Here is a 20,612-nt window from a genome sequence, read left to right on the forward strand (position 1 = left end):
GTAAATACAGGATATTTGTTTATAATTATTACAACAATAGCATCACAAACATAGTTTGTAAGTACACGATAGTCGTTTATGACACTTACAAAAATAGCATTACAAACGTAGTTTGTACGTACAGGATAGTTGTTTATAACTCTAACAATAATAGCATCACGAACATAGTTTTTAAATACAGTATAGTTCTTTATAACTCTTACAACAACAGCATCACGAACGTGGTTTGTAAGTACAGAACAGTTGTTTATAACTATAAGAACAATACATCACGAACATAGTTTTTAAATACAGTATAGTTCTTTATAACTCTTACAACAACAGCATCACGAACATGGTATCTAAGTACAGTATAGTTGTTTTTAACTCATACAACAATAGCATCACGAACGTAGTTTGTAAGTACAGGAGAGTTGTTTATAACTCTAACAAAACTAGGATAACGAACAGAGTTTGTGAATACAGTGTAGTTGTTTATAGATGTAAGAACAATAGCATCACGACAATACTTTGTAAGTACAGGTGTGTTGTTTATAACTCTAACAACAATAGCATTACGAACGTAGTTTGTACATAGGGGATAGTTGTTTATAACTCTTACAACAATAGCATCACGAACGTAGTTTGTAAGTACAGAACAGTTGTTTATAACTATAAGAACAATACATCACAAACATAGTTTGTGAATACAGGATATTTGTTTCTAACTCTTATAACAATAGAATCACGAACATTGTTTTTAAATACAAGATAGTTGTTTCTAACTCTTACAACAACAAATATAGTTTGTAAATATAGGAGAGTTGTTCATATCTCTTACAAGTATAGCATCACGAAACTAGTTTGGAAATACCAGGTTGTTGTTTATAACGCTAACAACAATAACATCACGAACGTAATTTGTAGGTACAGAAGAGTTGTTTATAACAACAACAGCATTACGATCATTGTTTCTAATTACAGGATGGTTGTTTATAACTTTAAGAAAAATAGGATCACGAACACAGTTTGTAAATACATACAAGCTGTTTATAACTGTAAGAACAATAGCATCACGAAAGTAGTTTGTTGTTATGGGATAGTTGTTTATAACACTAACAAGAATAGCATCACGAATATAGTTTGTAAATAAAGTATAGTTGTTCATAACTCCAACAATAATAGCTTTACGAACATGGTTTCGAAAATACAGGATAGTTTTTTATAACTCTTAGAACAATATCATCACAAACTAGTTTGTATATACATGATAGTTGTTTATAAGTCTTATAACAATAGCATCACGAACGAAGTTTTTAAGTTCAGGAGTGTTGTTTATAACTTTGACAACAATAGCATCACGAACGTAGTTTGTAAGTACGGGATCGTTGTTTATAACTCTTACAACAATAGCACCACGAACATAGCTTGTAAATACAGGATACTTGTTTATAACTCTAACAATAATAGCTTTACCAACAAAGTTTCTAAATACAGGATAGTTGTTTATAACTGTTACAACAATAGCATCACGAAAATAATTTGTAAATACAGGATAGTTGTTTATAACTCTAACAACAATATCATCACGAACGTAGTTTGTGAGTACAGGATAGTTTTTTATAACTCTTACAACAATGACACCACGAACGTAATTTGTAAGTACAGGACATTTGTTTATAACTCTGACAATAAGAGCCTCACGAACGTAGTTTGTATATACAGGATACTTGTTTATAGCTCTGACACAGAACAATTGTTAATATAAGTACACTTGCATCACAAACAAATTAACATATTCCACAAGAGGTTTATGATAATTTCCATATGTTATATATTGTAAACTTCCTCCAATGTGTAATTTGTGTAACTACAATAAACAATATATATACTCACAAGGAGCACATTTATGTTATCTGATTAACAAAATTTCATGTTTTAAATAGGCATGATACGCATTACTGGCTTCACTTATTCTCAGGGATTACAATCATCTGTAATCTTGACGTAACAGTGGTTGCTACCTTTATTATTGGTTTCACTTATTCTCAGGGATTACACTCAGGTGTAATCTTGACGTAACAGTGGTCGTCACCTTCATTATTGGCTTCACTTATTCTCAGGGATTACACTGAGATGTAATCTTGACGTAACAGTGGTCGGCACCTTCATTATTGGCTTCACTTATTCTCAAGGATTATACTCATATGTAATCTTGACGTAACAGTGGTCGTCACCTTCATTATTGGCTTCACTTATTCTCATGGATTACACTCAGGTGTAATCTTGACGTAACAGTGGTCGTCACCTTCATTATTGGCTTCACTTATTCTCAGGGATAACACTCAGATGTAATCTTGACGTAACAGTGGTCGTCACCTTCATTATTGGCTTCACCTATTCTCAAGGATTATACTCATATGTAATCTTGACGTAACAGTGGTCGTCACCTTCATTATTGGCTTCACTTATTCTCAGGGATTACACTGAGATGTAATCTTGACGTAACAGTGGTCGTTACCTTCATTATTGGCTTCACTTGCTCTCAGGAATTATAACCAGGTGCAAGTGTTATTTGTTTTTTTAAACTTAATGGTAAAAGTGTCGAGATTTTGACGACCAAAACGGTTTTCGTCTTATGAGGAGATAAAAGCTGAAAATATGTTTGTAGGAAAACGTTTTATTTTTATTTTCTGCTACGTGCTCGGCTTCTCGTCACAGACGTTGAGACTCAACAAGTAGCCACTGTTAGTATGGTGCATACACTGCGTTGATACACACATGACGGGTGTGGAAAGTTTAAGAAATGTGGGTAGAGGTAGGGCGGTGGAATGTTTAATTTTCTATGATATCCTTAAACGTAATCACTCATTACTTCATAAGTAAGTTAGCGATTATTTTCCATTCTCTTCTGTTACTCATTTTGATGTTTCGCGCTCCTTAAGAGTATCACCAGAACACAATATTTGGAAAGAAACATGTAACTGTTCATTAGAAATGAAGAACTCAATATACTGGAACACGACACTTATTTCTACTAACTAGGAAGTGTGTACAGACTTGACAGAATATGTAAGCGATACCTTTTTAAAACTAAAGATCATTGTTCATTCCAAGAGATCGAGTTAAACAAAAACATTGGTTTGGTTATTAAGTTAAATAAACTTTTTTTCTCGTGGTTTAAATGTTTATTTAACCGTTTTTGTACATTTATCTATCACTCTAAACAACTACATCAGCCTAACGTTTTTACGTTTCAGTTTTATAACTGCGCACCCGATAAAGTTGATCTTTCAAATCGCTCTATATAAGTATCTAACAAGTTTATAATACATGAACATAAACAGCATTTAGGAAAATACTAGAATCTTGTGAAAGTGATTTTCTTATCTTGGAAAATAATAAAACAACAGAGATCCCCAAATGAGGGAAGGCAGCTAGTCATCACCACCCACCGCCAACTCTTGGGCTACTCTTTTACCAACGAATAGTGGGATTGACCGTCACATTATAACGCCCCCACGATTGAAAGGGCGAGCATGTTTGGTGTGACGAGGATTCGAACCCGCATCCCTTAGATTACGAGTCGAGTGCCTTGACCACTTGGCCATGCCGAGGCCTGTGTTTAAAGAACATAAAAAATGAAGTAAGCAAAATATTAAATAGCCGATCACGTTATTTGCTTGGAGACAAAATAGGACGGAAATACTAAAAGAAATCGTAATAATTTTCTTTGTTTAACCAACATAAAAACATGGAAAATATCTATGATTTGATTGTTTAATTATAGGAGAGAATAATGTTAAAGCCATAACTTTAGTCTTAACTGTTTAAGAAACAAAAGTAGGAATAATACATCGTTGTGTATAATTAACAACACTAACATAAATAGTTTGTTTAAAAAAAGTGACGAAACTTAACTTTATCTGTGTTTGTAATTAGGATATACTACAAAAACGTAATTGCACAGTTTGATTTAAAGTATAGACGGTAAGGAAACGTTGTAGAACAAATGATTTCTGAGTCGCGTTTACATTGTTTGACTAAAAGTTTGTTTTCTTATAGCAAAACCACGTGGGGCTATCTGTTGTGACCAGCGAGGGGAATCAAACCCCTGATTTTCGGGTTGTAAATCTAAGACTTATCGGGTGTCCGGCGGACAACTCAATTAAACGGATACTTTTAGATTACGTAATATCTAAAGACTTTTCCCCTAATGTACTTACTAAGTCTTGTGATCCGTGGTAATCGACAGGAACATTCTGTTAAAAACGTGTCTATTAAGGTAATGCACATATTTTATTAGTGAGACAATGTAGATTAAAAACGCGAGGACTGTTAAAGAGTCTTCAGTGAATATTGTAAACATTTTCTCATTACCGGGATTTTGGTCTTTGTGGATCAGGGAAGGTCAGGTTCACAGGGACCTGTTCCCACTTGTAAGCAGCTGGAGTTGTTTCTAATTGCAAACAAATCAGCTGATAGGGGTCGCTTATTTCTCATTGGCTGCTTGATGAATGGCGTGTTTCCGTCTTTTTGTACTTGGGACTCGTAATGATTACTTGTGAAATCACCCAACCAGTTTATGGCCCGAGGCTTAACTTAGGAGTAGATACTATCTCGTACTTGCTTTAGATAGGATTTAGTACATGTAAGGTTTACGACCATTAAAAAAATAGATGGTGCGTGTATCAATAATAGAAACAGATTTATACGCTGAGGAAGAACTATGACAGATTCTCTCTTTCAGTAAGAATTTTGGTTACCATAGTTACAACGTGGTTTCGCAACCCAGTGAGGAGAAAAAAAAATTCATCGTAATGGAATTCACTGACCAGAATGAAACACGTGCTCTGACCATGAGTGAGATATGTCACTTACAGAACGGAGATAAGACACTGAATAAAGGTATATATAATATTTTAATACGAACTATAATTCATAACCAAATTAAAATCATTTAATCTATTCAGTTTCAAAGGTTTACTGAATAAACAAACAAAAATAGAGTAAAATTGATCTTGTAAGTTGTTCTATTTTATCACTTAAATTCCAAACGCGTAATTTTTCTGGTTTGATTTCTCTTTTATATACTTTCAGTTTGTCCGCTCTAAATTTACAGATTTACAATGCTAAAATCCGGATTCGATTCCATCGTGGTGGACACAGCGCATTAGGGATAAATAAATGTATTTTAAGCTTAGACACCTGTAAAATAAAACGCTAAGTCCTACGTCAAAGAGCTCGGCATGGCCAGGTGATTAGGGCACTCGACTCGCAATCTGAGGGTTACGTGTTCGAGTCCCGTCACATCAAACATACTGTGTGGGTTATAATACCACAGTCAATTTCACAATTCATTGGTAAAAGAGTAGCTCAAGAGTTGGCGGTGGGTGGTGATGACTAGTTGCTTTCTCTCTAGTCTTACACTTAAATTATGAACGGCTAGCGCAGATAGCCCTCCCAGTTTTGCGTGAAATTCAAAAAACAAACGAAGCTAAGTTGCATAGAACACCTGTAATCCAATAACAATTTAGGTGTTAAAGAAAACAGTTCTCACTTTGGAAATTCATTTGCACTCCTAAAATCGGAGATTAAGGAGAAAACATGTTTAACAAACTACAACACGCACAGGCTTCTTGCCTTTGATTCATATACCATGTAAAATGTCGCTAAATTCAATGTACTAAATACGTAGGTCGTTTGTAGAGTAAGCTTTCTCCAAACAATGACAGTAAAGTGTCAAGTGATCACAGTTAATAATGTCTTTCATAGAAAATACGAAACCAACTTCTCATTCAAACTAAAGCAGCAAGTAGTTTCCTGAACTAATCCAGAGACAAACACACAAAGGACAGGAAAGTAAGTAACGTATTAAACAATACAGAAAGAAGCGTTGCACAGCCATAATCTACTAAAGAGAACACAACGTGTGTATGACTTTAATATAATAAACAGTACACAATAAACAGAAGTATTTCTGACTCTAATATAATAAACAATACACAAAACAGTGTTATGAGTCTAATATAATAAACAATACACAACGTACAGTGTTATGAGTCTAATATAATAAACAATACACAACGAACAGTGTTATGAGTCTAATATTATAAACAATACACAACGTACACTGTTATGAGTTTAATATTATAAACAATACATAACGAACAGAGTTATGAGTCTAATATAAACAATACACAACGTACAGTGTTATGAGTCTAATATAATAAACAATACACAACGAACAGTGTTATGAGTCTAATATTATAAACAATGCACAACGAACAGAGTTATTAATCTAATATAAACAATACACAACGTACAGTGTTATGAGTTTAATATTATAAACAATACACAACGAACAGACTTATGAGTCTAATATAAACAATACACAACGTGCAGTGTTATGAGTCTAATATAATAAACAATACACAACGAACAGTGTTATGAGTCTAATATTATAAACAATACACAACGTACAGTGTTATGAGTTTAATATTATAAACAATACACAACGAACAGAGTTATGAGTTTAATATAAACAATACACAACGTACAGTGTTATGAGTCTAATATAATAAACAATACACAACGAACAGTGTTATGAGTCTAATATAATAAACAATATACAACGTACAGAAGTATTTATGACTCCAATGTAACAAATAATAAAGTGTAGATTAATTTTGTGAACCACAATATTATGTTCAACTTTCATTATCTATGAATCGAATAAAGTGTAGATTATTTTTGTGGACCATTCTATTGTGCTCAAATTTTATTATCTATATATATATAATAAAGTGTAGACTGCTTTTGTAGATCATTCTATTGTGTTCAATTTTTGTTATCGCTATATCTAATAGTGTAGATTAATTTTGTGGTCGACACTACTGAATACATAGTAATCAGTGTCGCCTATAGTAAACAATTCTGGAGAAATATTCTCAGAAATGTTAGTTGCTAACCGAAGTCACATGTAGCAAAACCTACTGGACAAAATATGAATTAACAAACAAAACACGACAGCTATTGACTAGGGTTACCCAAAAGGTGATGATTATAAACTATGCTAAATGTGTTTTATTAAACAATATAATGTGTAATGACGGTTTGGACATTACCTACCAGCACTACCCGTGTGTTTAATTAATGTAATGTGTAACGAAGTATCACCTACTAACACTACCTGTGTTTTATAAAACAAGTAACAAAGCATCACCTACCAAAGCTACCTGTATTTTATTAAACAATGTAATGTGTAACGAGTATCACTTACCAACACTACCTGTGTTTTACTAAACAAGTAACAAAGCATCACCTACCAAATCTACCTGTATTTTTTGTTAACAATGTAATGGTAACGAAGCATCACCTACCAGCGCTACCTGTGTTTTACTAAACAATTAATGTGTAACAAAGCACCACCTACCAAAGTTACCTGTTTTATTAAACAATGTAATGTATTGCGAAACCACCTCACCAGCTACCTGTATTGTTATTAAACAAGTATGAGTGTAACAAAAGCACCACCTACCAAGGCTACCTGTATTTTATTAAACAAGTATGCTGTATGGCAGTATCTTACCAACACTACCGGTATTTGACTGGAGAAAAAAGGTAACAAAGCATTACTTATTTAAAGCTACCTTTATTTTTGTTAAACAATGTATTGTAACAAAGCATCACCTACCAATATTTACCGGTGTTTTACTAAACAAGTAACAAAGCATTACCTACCAAAAGCTACCTGTGTTTTGTTAAACAATGTATGTGCAACAAAGCATCACCTACCAACACTACCGGTGTTTTATTACACAACGTGCACGTGTAAAAAACACCACCTACCACTACCGATGTTTTATTAAACAGTATGTAATGACACATAACCTACAAAGCTACCTGTGCTTTACTAAACAATGTGTGTAGGCACCACCTACCAATACTACTGGTGTTTTATGAAACAATGTGATGACAAACAAAGCAACACCTATCAAAGTTACCTGTGTTTTACTAAACAACGTGATGTGTAACGAGGCATCACCTACCAACAATACCTGTGTTTTGCTAAACAGTGTAATGTGTCACAAAGCACCACCTACCAACACCACCGGTGTTTTGATAAACAACGTAATGTGTAACAATGCACCACCCACCAAAGGTTACCTGTGGTTTTACTAAACAATGTAATGTGCAATGACATAGCCACCTACCAGAGCTACCTGTGTTTTACTAAACAATGTGATGTGTGACAAAGCACCACCTACCAAAGCTACCTGTGTTTTGCTAAACAATGTATGATGTGTAACAAAGCAGCACCTACTAACACTACCTGTGTACTACTAAACAGTATGATATTAATGACAAGCACCACCTACCAACACTACCGTGTTTTTTTAAAATGATGTAATGTGTGACGCATAACCACCAAAGCTACCTGTGTTTTGCTAAACATGATGTGTGTGGCAGGCACCACCTACCAAACTACCTGTGTTTTACAACAGTGTGATGTAATGCATCGCTACCAAAGCTACCGTGTTTTGCTAAACAATTAATGTGTGTGACACATAACCTACAAAGCTACCTGTGTTTTACTAAGCTGTATGTGTAACAAGCACCACCTACAATTACCGGTGTTTTACTAAACAATGTATGTAATGACAAAGCATCACCTACCAAAGCTACCTGTAATGTACTAAACAATGTAATGTGTGACCACCTACCACCTACCTTCACTACCTGTGTTTTGTTTGAACAACGCGAATGTGCAATGAAGCACCACCTACCAAAGGCTGCCTGTGTTTTTTCAAACGATGTATGTGTACAAGGCATCACCTACCAAAGCTACCCTGTGTTTTGCTAAACAATGTAATGTGTAACAAAGATCACCTACCAACACTACCGCAATGGTTTTGCTTAAACACTGTAATAATGTAACGATGCATCCGCCTACCAAAGCCACCTGTGTTTTTGCTAAACAATGTGATGATGTAACAAAGAATCCACCTACCAAAGCTACCACCGTTTTACTAAACAATGTAATGTGTAACAAAGCATCACCTACCAGCACTACCGGTGTTTTATTAAACAATGTGATGTGTAATGACGCATAACCTACCAAAGCTACCTGTGTTTTGCTAAACAATGTAATATGTAATAGTGCACCACCTCTACTACTACCGGTGTTTTATTAAACATTGCATAATAATGTAGAACATCTAATTTCGGCTACCTGTGGTTTTGCTAAACAAAGTGATGGTAACATAGACACCGCCACCACCAACACTACCGGTGTTTTGTTAAATTGATGTAATGTGACAAAACATCCACCTACCAATGATTTGTGTGTTTTAGAAACGATGGAATGTGTAATGCAACGAAGCACCTACCAATGTTACCCTGTGGTTTTACTAAACAATTAATGTGTAACAGGCATCACCGACGAACACTACCGGTGTTTTGTTAAACAATGTAATGATGTGCGCACCACCAAAGCTACCTGTGTTTTTTACTAAACAAGTATGATGTATGACGAGCACCACCTACCAGCACTACCGGTTGTTTTATTAAACAATGTATTGTTACGAAGCACCACCTACCAATACTACCGGTGTTTTCTAAACAATGATGACCGTAACAAAGCATCACCTACCAACACTACCGGTGTTTTATAAACAATGTGTGATGTGTGACACATAACCTACAAAGCTACCTGTGTTTTTTAAACAGTATGTATTGCAACGAGCACCACCTACCAATACTACCGGTGTTTTGCTAAACAGTATGTGTGTAACGAAGCACCACCTACCAACACTACCGGTGTTTTATTAAACAAGTATGTGTATTGAGCATAACCTACCAAAGCTGGCTGTGTTTTACTAAACAATGTAATATGTAATGAAGCAACCACCCACCAAAGTTTTACCCAGGTTTTAATACTAAAACAATGTAATGTGTAACAAAGCACCACCTATCAAAGTTAATTCAGTTTTACTAAACAATGTAATGTGTAACAAGCATCACCTACCAAAGCTACCTGTGTTTTACTAAAACAATGTAATGTGTAAGCTAGCACCTACCAAAGCTACCTGTGTTTTACTAAATAATGTAATGTGTTATGGAATATCTCCTTTGAAGGTAAGTTTTGCTGATTCTGTAAATAATGTTGAAAATTAAGTGATGACAGATTTATTTAAAATATTTTTACATATCGTAAAACTAACCTTTTCTTTCATAACTATTGATTGAAAATTTCAATTAAAAATGTCCAAAATCAATGCATAGTAGCAAGAACAGTTACAAAGAGTAACGAATATAATAAGATTATATACTGAAAATATACCCAAGTTATGTTCGAAACTTACATCGTGATATCGTTTTTTTGTTACAGAAATCGTTGCTTGACTTATACCTTTTGTGCATGTTCTAAGTTTCAGACTGTAAAAACTAACAATAATCTCTCGTGATCTCAGGATTCCATGTTCCATTGTAGAAAGATGTTGGTGGGAACTCTTACCTTGTTCATTGTTCACTGCACCTAGATCATTTGGAAAGATTGTTCGTTGATTTAGAATGAAGCACAAAGCTACACAATGGGCTATCTGTGCTCTGCCTACCATGAGTATCGAAACCTGATTTTCGCACACCTTGAGTCCGCAGACATACTGATGAGCCACTGTAGGGCTATTTGGAAATGTAAAAGTTCATCTTCAGTGCCATCATATACCTCATTTTCCTGTAGTTCTCGAGCATAGATTCAATCATCACATCATATCTTCATCTCTTTTCTAAAAAAAATGGTTGACAACGGATTTGAGTTATTTCTAGGCAACATGCAAGTTTGTTTGTTTGTCTGATTGAGAACTGTTCTAATATCATCATCCATCAATACTTCCGAAATCTGTGGCTTAACAAAGATTCATTCTTCCATTGGATGTGGCACTGGAAGATCATCCCTATGAGGTACTTGTTTCAATGCAGATGCAATATCTGGATATTTAATGTACTGTTTAGTTACCCTGAATATCGAAAAACATTAATCATGAAAATCTAACTGTCAATTAGATCATCTTTGGGCTTCCTTCATATCGTGGGAACTGCGAATGGAATACTTGTTCTCTTCTAATTCGGCCACTGTGTCAAGCCAGATGTACAAATTGTACAACACGCATGTGGAGCCCAAAGTTTTTCTTAATTCCCAGTATGACACCCACAATAGTGATAAAATGTTATCTTTACTTTGTGTGCGACGTCTTACCTTCCGCGAAACTGTAATATATTTTCCACAAATGTAACAGAAACTGTTTAGGTGTTAAAGAAGGCTCCGCCATTCAAAGCGCTCGAAGTGTTATAGTGTGTGTTGTATTTTTGTCTTATATTTCAAGAAATGTTGTGCAAGGTTTTGAATTTCGTGGAACAGAGATCAAATCCACTATAAACAAAAAACGCTAATGAGTTTTTTCGCATAAAAAAGGTCCAAGTTTTACGTGATTATTATTTTGCATCTTGTAGTTATATTTAAACGACATATAACTTACTTTTTACTACAGTCACAGATAATGAATCTTTCGAGTTTACTTTGCTCGGTAAATTACGTATCTTGTGTGTGTATATATAACACAAAAAAAACAAAAAAACAGAACGTTTACTCTTCGCTCGTCACGTTCGCTAAGCTTCGTTTTAATCAACAGACAAGAGATGTGATGTGAGAACACGAAACGTTAGCTTGAGAACAGAAACGTAAGTGCTGTCCCGCACATATCTCTCCTTAACATATCATTCCCACTAACCAAAGTTACGTCACCATCGTTATCATAATCGGGCAATTTGTTAATAAAAACAAATACTACGTTTGAAATGAACTTGTGGCTTCTTCACCTATACTGTCCTGGTGTCGTTTTTTGTTTCTAACAGTAGAGATAGTCTTTTAAAGTTTTTTTAATTACTTTAAGTTTTACTTTGATTTGATTACGTTTTTCAGATTTCATATAGTTCACAGCGGTAAGATCAACATACTATGTCCTTAGCTATCCTTGTGAACTTTTGAACTGGTTCACTAGAGAGAAGACGAATAATAACCAGCAACCACTGCCAATGCTTAAGCTACTCTGGTCTGACCGAATAGTGGGCCTGGCATAGCCTAGCGCGTTAAACAACTAAATTTCATGTGTTTTACGCCTTTATAGTAAGGCTTAACTAAGGGTAGCCCTAAAGAGGTGACTGATGGAGGAGGCGGGCTTAGCCACACCAAAATTTGCTTCAGACACACCAATCACAGTACTCAACACACACACACTGACAGTAAAAAAACCACTATTTCTGTCTGGTCCACCTCAGACTCCCTATATGAGAAAGGCTAGACCCCCGCTTCACGTGGTATGTATAAAATGGTTTGAAGAACAACCATAGATGACATGATAACGTTATTCTCAATAAACGAACAATGGGTCTCGTTCACGACAACTGATGACGTAACGATACGTAAAACTGTAATAGCTTCTCGCAGCACGTGAGCTGCAGTATGTAAACTATTGAAAACTATTATATGGATATAATCTGTGGTATTTTTTCAAGCCACGTTCGACGTTAAGAAATGGAACTAACAATATATTGTTCCTAACAATAGATTGGACCCGGCATGGCCAAGCGTGTTAAGGCGTGCGACTCGTAATCTGAGGGTCGCGGGTTCGAATCCCTGACGCACCAAACATGCTCGCCCTCCCAGCCGTGGGGGCGTTATAATGTGACGGTCAATCCCACTATTCGTTGGCAAAAGAGTAGCCCAAGAGTTGGCGGTGGGTGGTGATGACTAGCTGCCTTCCCTCTAGTCTTACACTGCTAAATTAGGGACGGCTAGCACAGATAGCCCTCGAGTAGCTTTGTGCGAAATTCCAAAAAAAAACAAACAAACTGACCGAATAGTGAAAAGTGATTCGCACTCGTGGCCCGAAGTACGGATGGCGTTCTTGCGATGATTGAAGACTCTCAGGTTCACGGTTTGGGCACACTAACCACTAGACCACGTTTGGTTCAATTCGATAATGATAAATCTATTGAAATTATTTTATGTTTGATGACACACCTAAAAAGAACAGCAATATTAATCCACCTTATAATCTCATTTTAACAAAAACATCCATTTTTCATTAGTGAAAAAAGATATATATACATGTAGATGTTAGTTAACCTACTATTTAAACGCAAAACCAAGACACAGGGGTCGCTAGGTAGTGATATAGTGGGCTGATTCCTAACGCGAGATCTGATGACAATGTCGGTTCATTGGTTCGCCAATTATACGTTAACATAATGTGGAAGAAAGACACAGGGTTCCCGTGAGTGACATATGAATGTAATATGAACGCCGACTTCACCTGTATCACTCCTTGGGGCCCTGAGGACACATGTCAGGTTTGGTGACAATCGGTTAAATAGTTTTTCCTGATGTAAGCGGTCATACAGATTTTTTTTTATCAAATAATAGTGTGTATACATATATACAGACACACAGAAAATACTAGTAAACCCCTTATTATTTTACTTTTGAACCAAGTAACAGATGGCAAAAATGCAAAAACTCTGGTGTCATTGGTATACACGTTGAACTATCTGAAAAAACGTTTCATTCAGACAAACAACTTGTGGCGAAAATACTGTTAAAGTTTTGTTCGTTTTTGAACATCGCGCAAAGCTACACGAGGGCTATCTGGGCTTTAGTTGTGTAGGACTAGAGGGAAAGCAGCTAGTTATCACCACCCACCGCCAACTCTTGGGCTACTCTTTTACCAATGAATAGTAGGATTGACCGTTACATTCTAACGCCCTCACGGCTGAAAGGGCGAGTATGTTTGATGTGACGGGGATTCGAACCCGCGACTCTCGGATTACGAGTCGAGCGCCTTAACCACCTGTTAAAGGATCTAGTGTCATGGGTATACACGTTGTAAAATCTGATAACGTATTTGGTATTCTAAACAAATAACTGAAAAAAAAACACAAAAACCAACTATTAGTGAAATATTAACCATGTAAATAACCTATTGACTACATTTTGAACGTGATTGGTCCGTTTTGTTAAATAAATCATGTTAATATAGTATAGAAATACAAATAAATCAATCAAGTTAAAATGTTACCAGGCTGCGTTTGCACTTTCTTTAATTTCTGTGGTTTTGTTTTGATAAAATACTTCGTTTTTGTTTTTTTTTAGTTCGAAGATCACAAGTTAAAGTGCACGTACTTGTGTCGTATTACGTTAATAAGCCTAACAGCTGTTGCTATATGCGTTGTCAACTGAACAAACACGCTACAGAAACTAAGGCTTATCATTTTGATTGGTATAACTTAAAGACGAATTGTTATTTAATAAATGTTCCTTGGCTTTATGGTCGAGCTCGCATGTTGGTTATGTTTCTTTAAAATTATGTTTGCATATTAAAGATTGGTTTAATTTTTCATGTAAGCGGCAGCCATAATAATACAACCGTTGAAGTTAACACTAACGAATACGAAAAGTTATTTTGCTAAAGTCATCAGTGAGAAACAAAACACCTAAGATACAATTAACGATGAACATTCTGCACAAACACACGACTGATATAGAATATTATTGTGGCTGTCGCAAGTTTGCTCAAATTTAGTATTTAGAAAAATTACAAAGAACAGAAGCGAATCGTTTCGAAATATATTATTTTCTCAAACTTACTGACACGAAGTTATAGTGACGTAACCGGAAGAAATTCGAGGCTAGTGTTTGTCTGTTTTCGATTTCGGACTCATTTCATTTAGGTCACCGAAAAAAAACAAACACCAATGTGGTAAATAACTTATTTTCCCCGTTCTAGCATCAATTATAACTATCGACTTTAAAGGAAGAACTAAAATTTTACTTTCACGTTTTTACAACTACGAAAATTCTGCGCACATTTCTTGCCTTTCGATATGTTTAAATATAAAAACGCGAGTGCAAACTTTCAGATTCTATAAATTGATTCCGTCATGATTTATAGTTCATATCAAACAGGAAAATACTTTTGTCGTGTGGTTTTAGTTTAATGTTAAATACTTTATTTGTGTAGAATTAGGCTATATAACTATTTGTGCTCTGTCCACCACAAGCATCGAAACTAGTTTGTAGGGTTGTCAAAGCATGAAGACCACAGTTGTGCCACTGAGGCATAACATTAGATTAATAAATATATTTGTTTTGTTGTTTTAGTTTAATATTAAATAGATAAATACCTCTATTGTGTTGTTTCCAGTTTCATATAAAATGGATAAACATGTTCATTTTGTTTTCATTCTTATACAGAATTCGATACCCGTTGAAAGTAAAACGAAGGTAGTCCATTGTTTGGCTTTAGGTTTAAAAACTAACAGACGATTTCTAATAAGCGACATCTATAATGTTTGCTGTATTGTATTATTTGATTGTATATCCTAATTATTTTCAGGACATGATATTTCTGATTTTTAAATTATGAATAACAAAAATTGCATAGCGTTCAAAGATGTTTGAAAATAGCTTTTGAAATAATTAATTATAAATATCTTTCAATGAAGATGAAACATATAAGAGCATTAATAATATCTAATATGAACAAACAGTCGTATTCTTTATAAAACAATGATAATTACAAAATATTTCATAAAATTATGTGCAGAAAGATTAAGTATTTATTTTTGTTTTCATCTTGTAAGAGGTCATTTGAAACAGCCAATCATATTCTTTGCAACTGTTAGTTTGAAATTAAGCACAATGCAACACAATGGGTTTTCTGTGCTTCGTCCACCATGGGTATTCATTACCCATAGTGGGCATACCACTGACAACGACAGAGGATGTTTTCTATATAGCCATTAGTTGTAGTGGCCTTAAATTATTACAAATCATATACACAAGGGACTTTACTGAAAACATCAACTAAAAATAAATAAAAAATAAGGGAACAATTAAAAAAATTACCCTGCAACATGTATGGTTTTAAGGATAATTTTACGGTTTCTAATTAATCCACGTGCGCAATAAACTTAAGCCCTCTTGCTCCTGAGAACGAACACCCTTAGGCGTACATTTGAAGCTTTTTCTTAGTCCTTCTGTTTTTCAGCCGTGGTTAAAAGAAATTAACGCACGGATTCATTTTTTTTCTTCTGCTGTTCTTTTATTAAGTGTTCCTGGTCTTCCTGAACGGTTTATTTATCGAGACCTTGAACAGTTTAGTCTCAGTGAAAGACGATGCAGCTGAGACGTTTACAAACTGTTTGAGAGAGCATGTGTAAGAATTAATTCCGAAGAAGTGACACCGTATTATTTAGACCGAAAAAATTAAAATAATGAACATTTTAATCGAAGAGCCATGGTAACAAAAATTGTTTGCGCATGAAAAATGTTTTTGGAAAACAGTCACTAAAACCTAGTAAATATCCAAACTAACTCCATTCGTCTGAACTATTTAAACAGTCATGTTTAACTAATCGCAGTGATTTTTCTTAATTTTGATAACAATGTTTATACTTCAAATAACTATAATTATAAATAAAATAACTATAATTACAAGAAAACTTTTATCTTAACCGACGTTTTGCCTTTGCGGTTTCTTCAGCGCTGTAAATAAAAATGTTTTATGTCAAAATATTCGTTAAATTATAAAGCAGCCTTCGATGTTTTACTTATTCAACAACGATGTTAGGGTTAAGGAATAATCAAACAGTCGTCTGCAGTAACTGACAATATTAACCTGTTTACAATGGCAATATAAACAATGTTATGTATTATAACTATGATATACTACTACCATCGTGTAGCTTTGTGCTGAACAACAAACAAACAGAAATGTGGAGAGTTTCTTCTGTACAAATAACGTACGTGACTTATGTGAAAATCATGTGCTTGTTTTAAACAAAACATCAGAAGGTAATGGACCTTCATGTTTCGTAAGGTGGTTGTTTTATGAAATACACGCATTTAATATAAACTTTAAATGTAATTTCAAGGACAGAGAGTGGACATCTGAATCATTATTCATCTACTAAAAATTTTTTTCTTACGCAATTCAAATGTTCTAAAAATGTACTTCGGCGTTTTTTAAACTAATCCATTTTGTCTTTTACATAACGAACATAGGGTAGTTTTATGTAACTATACGGGAACTTTTCAAGTAGAGTATGGGGCGTTTCGTTACAGACAGCTCGTGTCAAGGACTTATTGTTACAAAAACACTTCGTTACACCATCCAAGTTGCAGTCACGATGACTGTGACTGATGAATTTTGTTACTAGATTCACCACTATGATACATATGTCGAGTTTGCAAATGTTCAAGTTATCGAAGATGTTTTGAATTAAAGTCAAATTATTTTAAATTACAATAATTTGTTGTTGTTGATCTAAACCGTTTTCATTGTAATGTTTCATGTAACACTGTTTACGACACCTTCTGTAACACATCATATTAAAGGCTTAGCCACCCTCTCGTCTCTATGGTGATATGTAATTCTTAAATCTATTATCGTTTTTCATTGTCGTCTCCAGTCAATTTTCTATTTAAAAACAACGTGTTACACAATCAATATCCGTAACAAAAACTACCATATCATAAAAATGATGTAACAATAATACGCCTGTCACAAACTGTTCTAGTAACAATTTGCCGACAAGGAAATCTTTTAATAACAAAATGTCCGCATCTCATCAAAATCTCCACAACACATTTCTAAATATTTTTTACAAATAAAACTTTAGTATTTCACATTCGAAGATACTTCAGTTGTAAGATTTATGTGTCCTGGCAGAAGAGTTGTAGGTTTATGTACTTAGAATGCTCAAATCCTGGGTCTGATTTCCTACATTGGAAGCCCAGTGTGGCTAAAACCAAACGTTTTGTAAATACTGTGTTTTTGTATATTTAATAATTCTTTTCGTTATAATTTATAAATTATGTTTAAAGTTCGAAGACTATACAAACTTTTAAAGAAAGATGGAATTTTTTATGTTTCTTTTTTCCATTTTTTTCCATTTGTTTTAAAAGCCTCGAAACGTTTGGCTTTAACATGTCTCATAAAAAATAAATTATTGCTACAGAAAATTAATTTATAAAATAATAATTGAATTATATAGAGTGTGCGTGGAAATTACCTAAGAAATGGACATTTTAAAGTATGTGCAGGTATATAACTCTGAATTTGCTTAAACCTTTTAGAGACACAATATTTAAGATTTGTTTGGTGTTTCATTAGAAATGCATATTTCAACTATTAACAAGTGTTAAACTATTCGCTACTTTACAAGTATATAGTGCGTTTTGCACATAAGCTCTTAGAAACTGTACAAGCTACCCCTTTAAAAGCGCACTCTAACAGCACAATCTGCTAACTTCAATATGTTTGTTAGTTCTTCAGTTTTACCTTCTGAGTGTGATATCACTAAACATAGAACAAAAACAAAATAAAAAAATAAAAACTTTTCTCTTTTCTAACAGGTGTCTTCTGTGAAGCGATCTGGGATTCTTTTTATTGCTGGCCAGCGACACCTGCTGGAGAAATGGCATTGCTATCATGTTCAGAAATATTTACACACAACCATGTTCCTATAAATGTGAGGACAATGGAGAAAGGTCTGAAATTTCGAAACAATTATTTTTTGTTATTAGAGATTCATAACAATGGTATTGTTGGATTTATATAACAAAGCCATGTTTGAATTTTTGAAATATACAGTTATTGTAATGACTTTCATTTAAAACGCACTGTGTTTATATTATTACTATTATCAGACTGCATAACAATAGTAAGTGTATCGTATTAAAATATACTATTGTTAAGTGCTTTTCTGTAATCATGATTTTCTTTATAACTTGAATAAAATATTACAATGGAATATTAGTTAGGTTTGGTTTAATTTCGCGCAAAGTTACACGAGAGCTATCTGCGCTAGTCGTCCCTAATTTAGCAGTGTAAGACTAAAGGGAAGGCAGCTAGTCATCAACACCCACCGCCAACTCTTGGGCTACTCTTTTACCAACAAATAGTGGGGTTGACTATCACTTTATAACGCCCCCACGGCTGAAAGGGCGAGCGTGTTTGGTATGATGGATATTCGAACCCGCGACCCTTAGATTACAAGTCGAATACCTTAACCATCTGGCCATGCCGGGCCTGTATATTAGTTCGTAATACAATTTAAAATATATTAAACATATATGAAAACAAGTTAGAGACGAACAGACGAAAATCGGTTGAGCTCTAGTGTAGCTATATGATAATAAATTATTTATAATAAAATGTTTATTGAAACATTTACTTTTGATACATTATAAGTTTGTGAAGTTCATGGATCAAACTCTGAAAACGACAGAAACTAAGAGGCTTTAAATTTGTGAAAGGAAAATCACGTATACTGCACGTGCTTGATGTTACTCTCCCGCCTTCTTTAGTCAGCTTATTTTTGGCAGCATATTTCTTCTCTGGTTATTATCTGATATTTAGCAGTATTTTTCTGCTATGATCAGTTGATATGAGACAGTAATTTTCACCTATGATCATTTGATTTATGGCAGTATTTTTTCCCTATAATAAGTGGAGTTTTAGCAGTATTTTTCTTCCATGATCAGATGATTTATAGCAGTATTTTCTCCTATCATTAGATTTTTTAGCAGTATTTTTCTCCTATGATCTGTTAACTTTTGGCAGTATTTTTCTCCTATGATCATTTGATATTAAATAGTATTTTTCTCCTATGATCTGTTAATTTTTGGCAGTATTTTTCTCCTATAATAATTTGATATTAGACAGTATTTTTCTCCTATGATAAAATGATTTTAGCAGTATTTTCTCCTATGATCAGTTAATATTTTGCAATATTTTTCTCCTACGATCAGATGATTTTTAGCAGTATTTTTAGCCTATGATCAGATAATTTTTAGCAGTATTTTTCTCCCATGATCAGATGATGTTCTGGTTAATTCTTTCTGATCAGTTAATTTTAGCAACTACGGTTAAAAGTTCATTGTTTATATATTTTTCAATTTTTACTGGGAAGACATCAACGATAAGAACAACAATATTAGATAAACATAGTCCTTTTAACGTGACCACCTCTCAGTGGCTCAGGTGCAAGCTCGAGGGCATATTACACTAAAATTCAGGCTATAATTCCCGGTTTGGTCAAAGCACAAATATCTTAATGCGTAGCTTTGCTGTTTAAATAAAAAGAAATTTATGGTGCTCACCACATTTTAATAATTTAATTTTCCTTTCTGGTCTCTATAACAACAGTGTTTTATTTTTATAACAAGCGTATGCTTACCGTTATTGTAACGAAAACGGTGATTGGCTGTGGGGCGAGTGGACGAACTATACCGAATGTCTTGAGCTGCTTCACCAGGTAAGAAAAACATGATATAACATTCACTATAAGAATTTATTGTTATATATTTCTATCTCATTACTAGAGTCGAATAATGCATTATCTTTACGAAAGTTTATGTTAAGACTTTGCAATAAAATTTTAAATTTACTATTAGAAATAGGTCTAGTTTCTAATACGAACCACCAGGGGAAGACACCAACTTAAAAAATCAAGCACACAAAAACTTCTATATTCCCCTTACATGCACAATCAGCTAGTAAAAACAC

The 20,612-nt window shown here is 34.2% G+C and overlaps 1 protein-coding gene across 1 annotated transcript; it reads left to right on the forward strand.

The window, feature by feature from the left end:
* Window positions 1–4,398: 4,398 nt before the first annotated feature.
* Window positions 4,399–20,376, forward strand: LOC143235745 (calcitonin receptor-like). The gene is made up of 3 exons (XM_076473949.1): window positions 4,399–4,887; window positions 18,458–18,592; window positions 20,273–20,376. The coding sequence occupies exons 1-3, from the start codon at window positions 4,800–4,802 to the stop codon at window positions 20,374–20,376; spliced, it is 327 nt and encodes a 108-aa protein (XP_076330064.1). The 5' UTR covers window positions 4,399–4,799.
* Window positions 20,377–20,612: the final 236 nt, after the last annotated feature.

This window comes from Tachypleus tridentatus, chromosome 12 (assembly GCF_004210375.1).
Source record: "Tachypleus tridentatus isolate NWPU-2018 chromosome 12, ASM421037v1, whole genome shotgun sequence".
NCBI classification, from domain to species: Eukaryota; Metazoa; Arthropoda; class Merostomata; order Xiphosura; family Limulidae; genus Tachypleus; species Tachypleus tridentatus.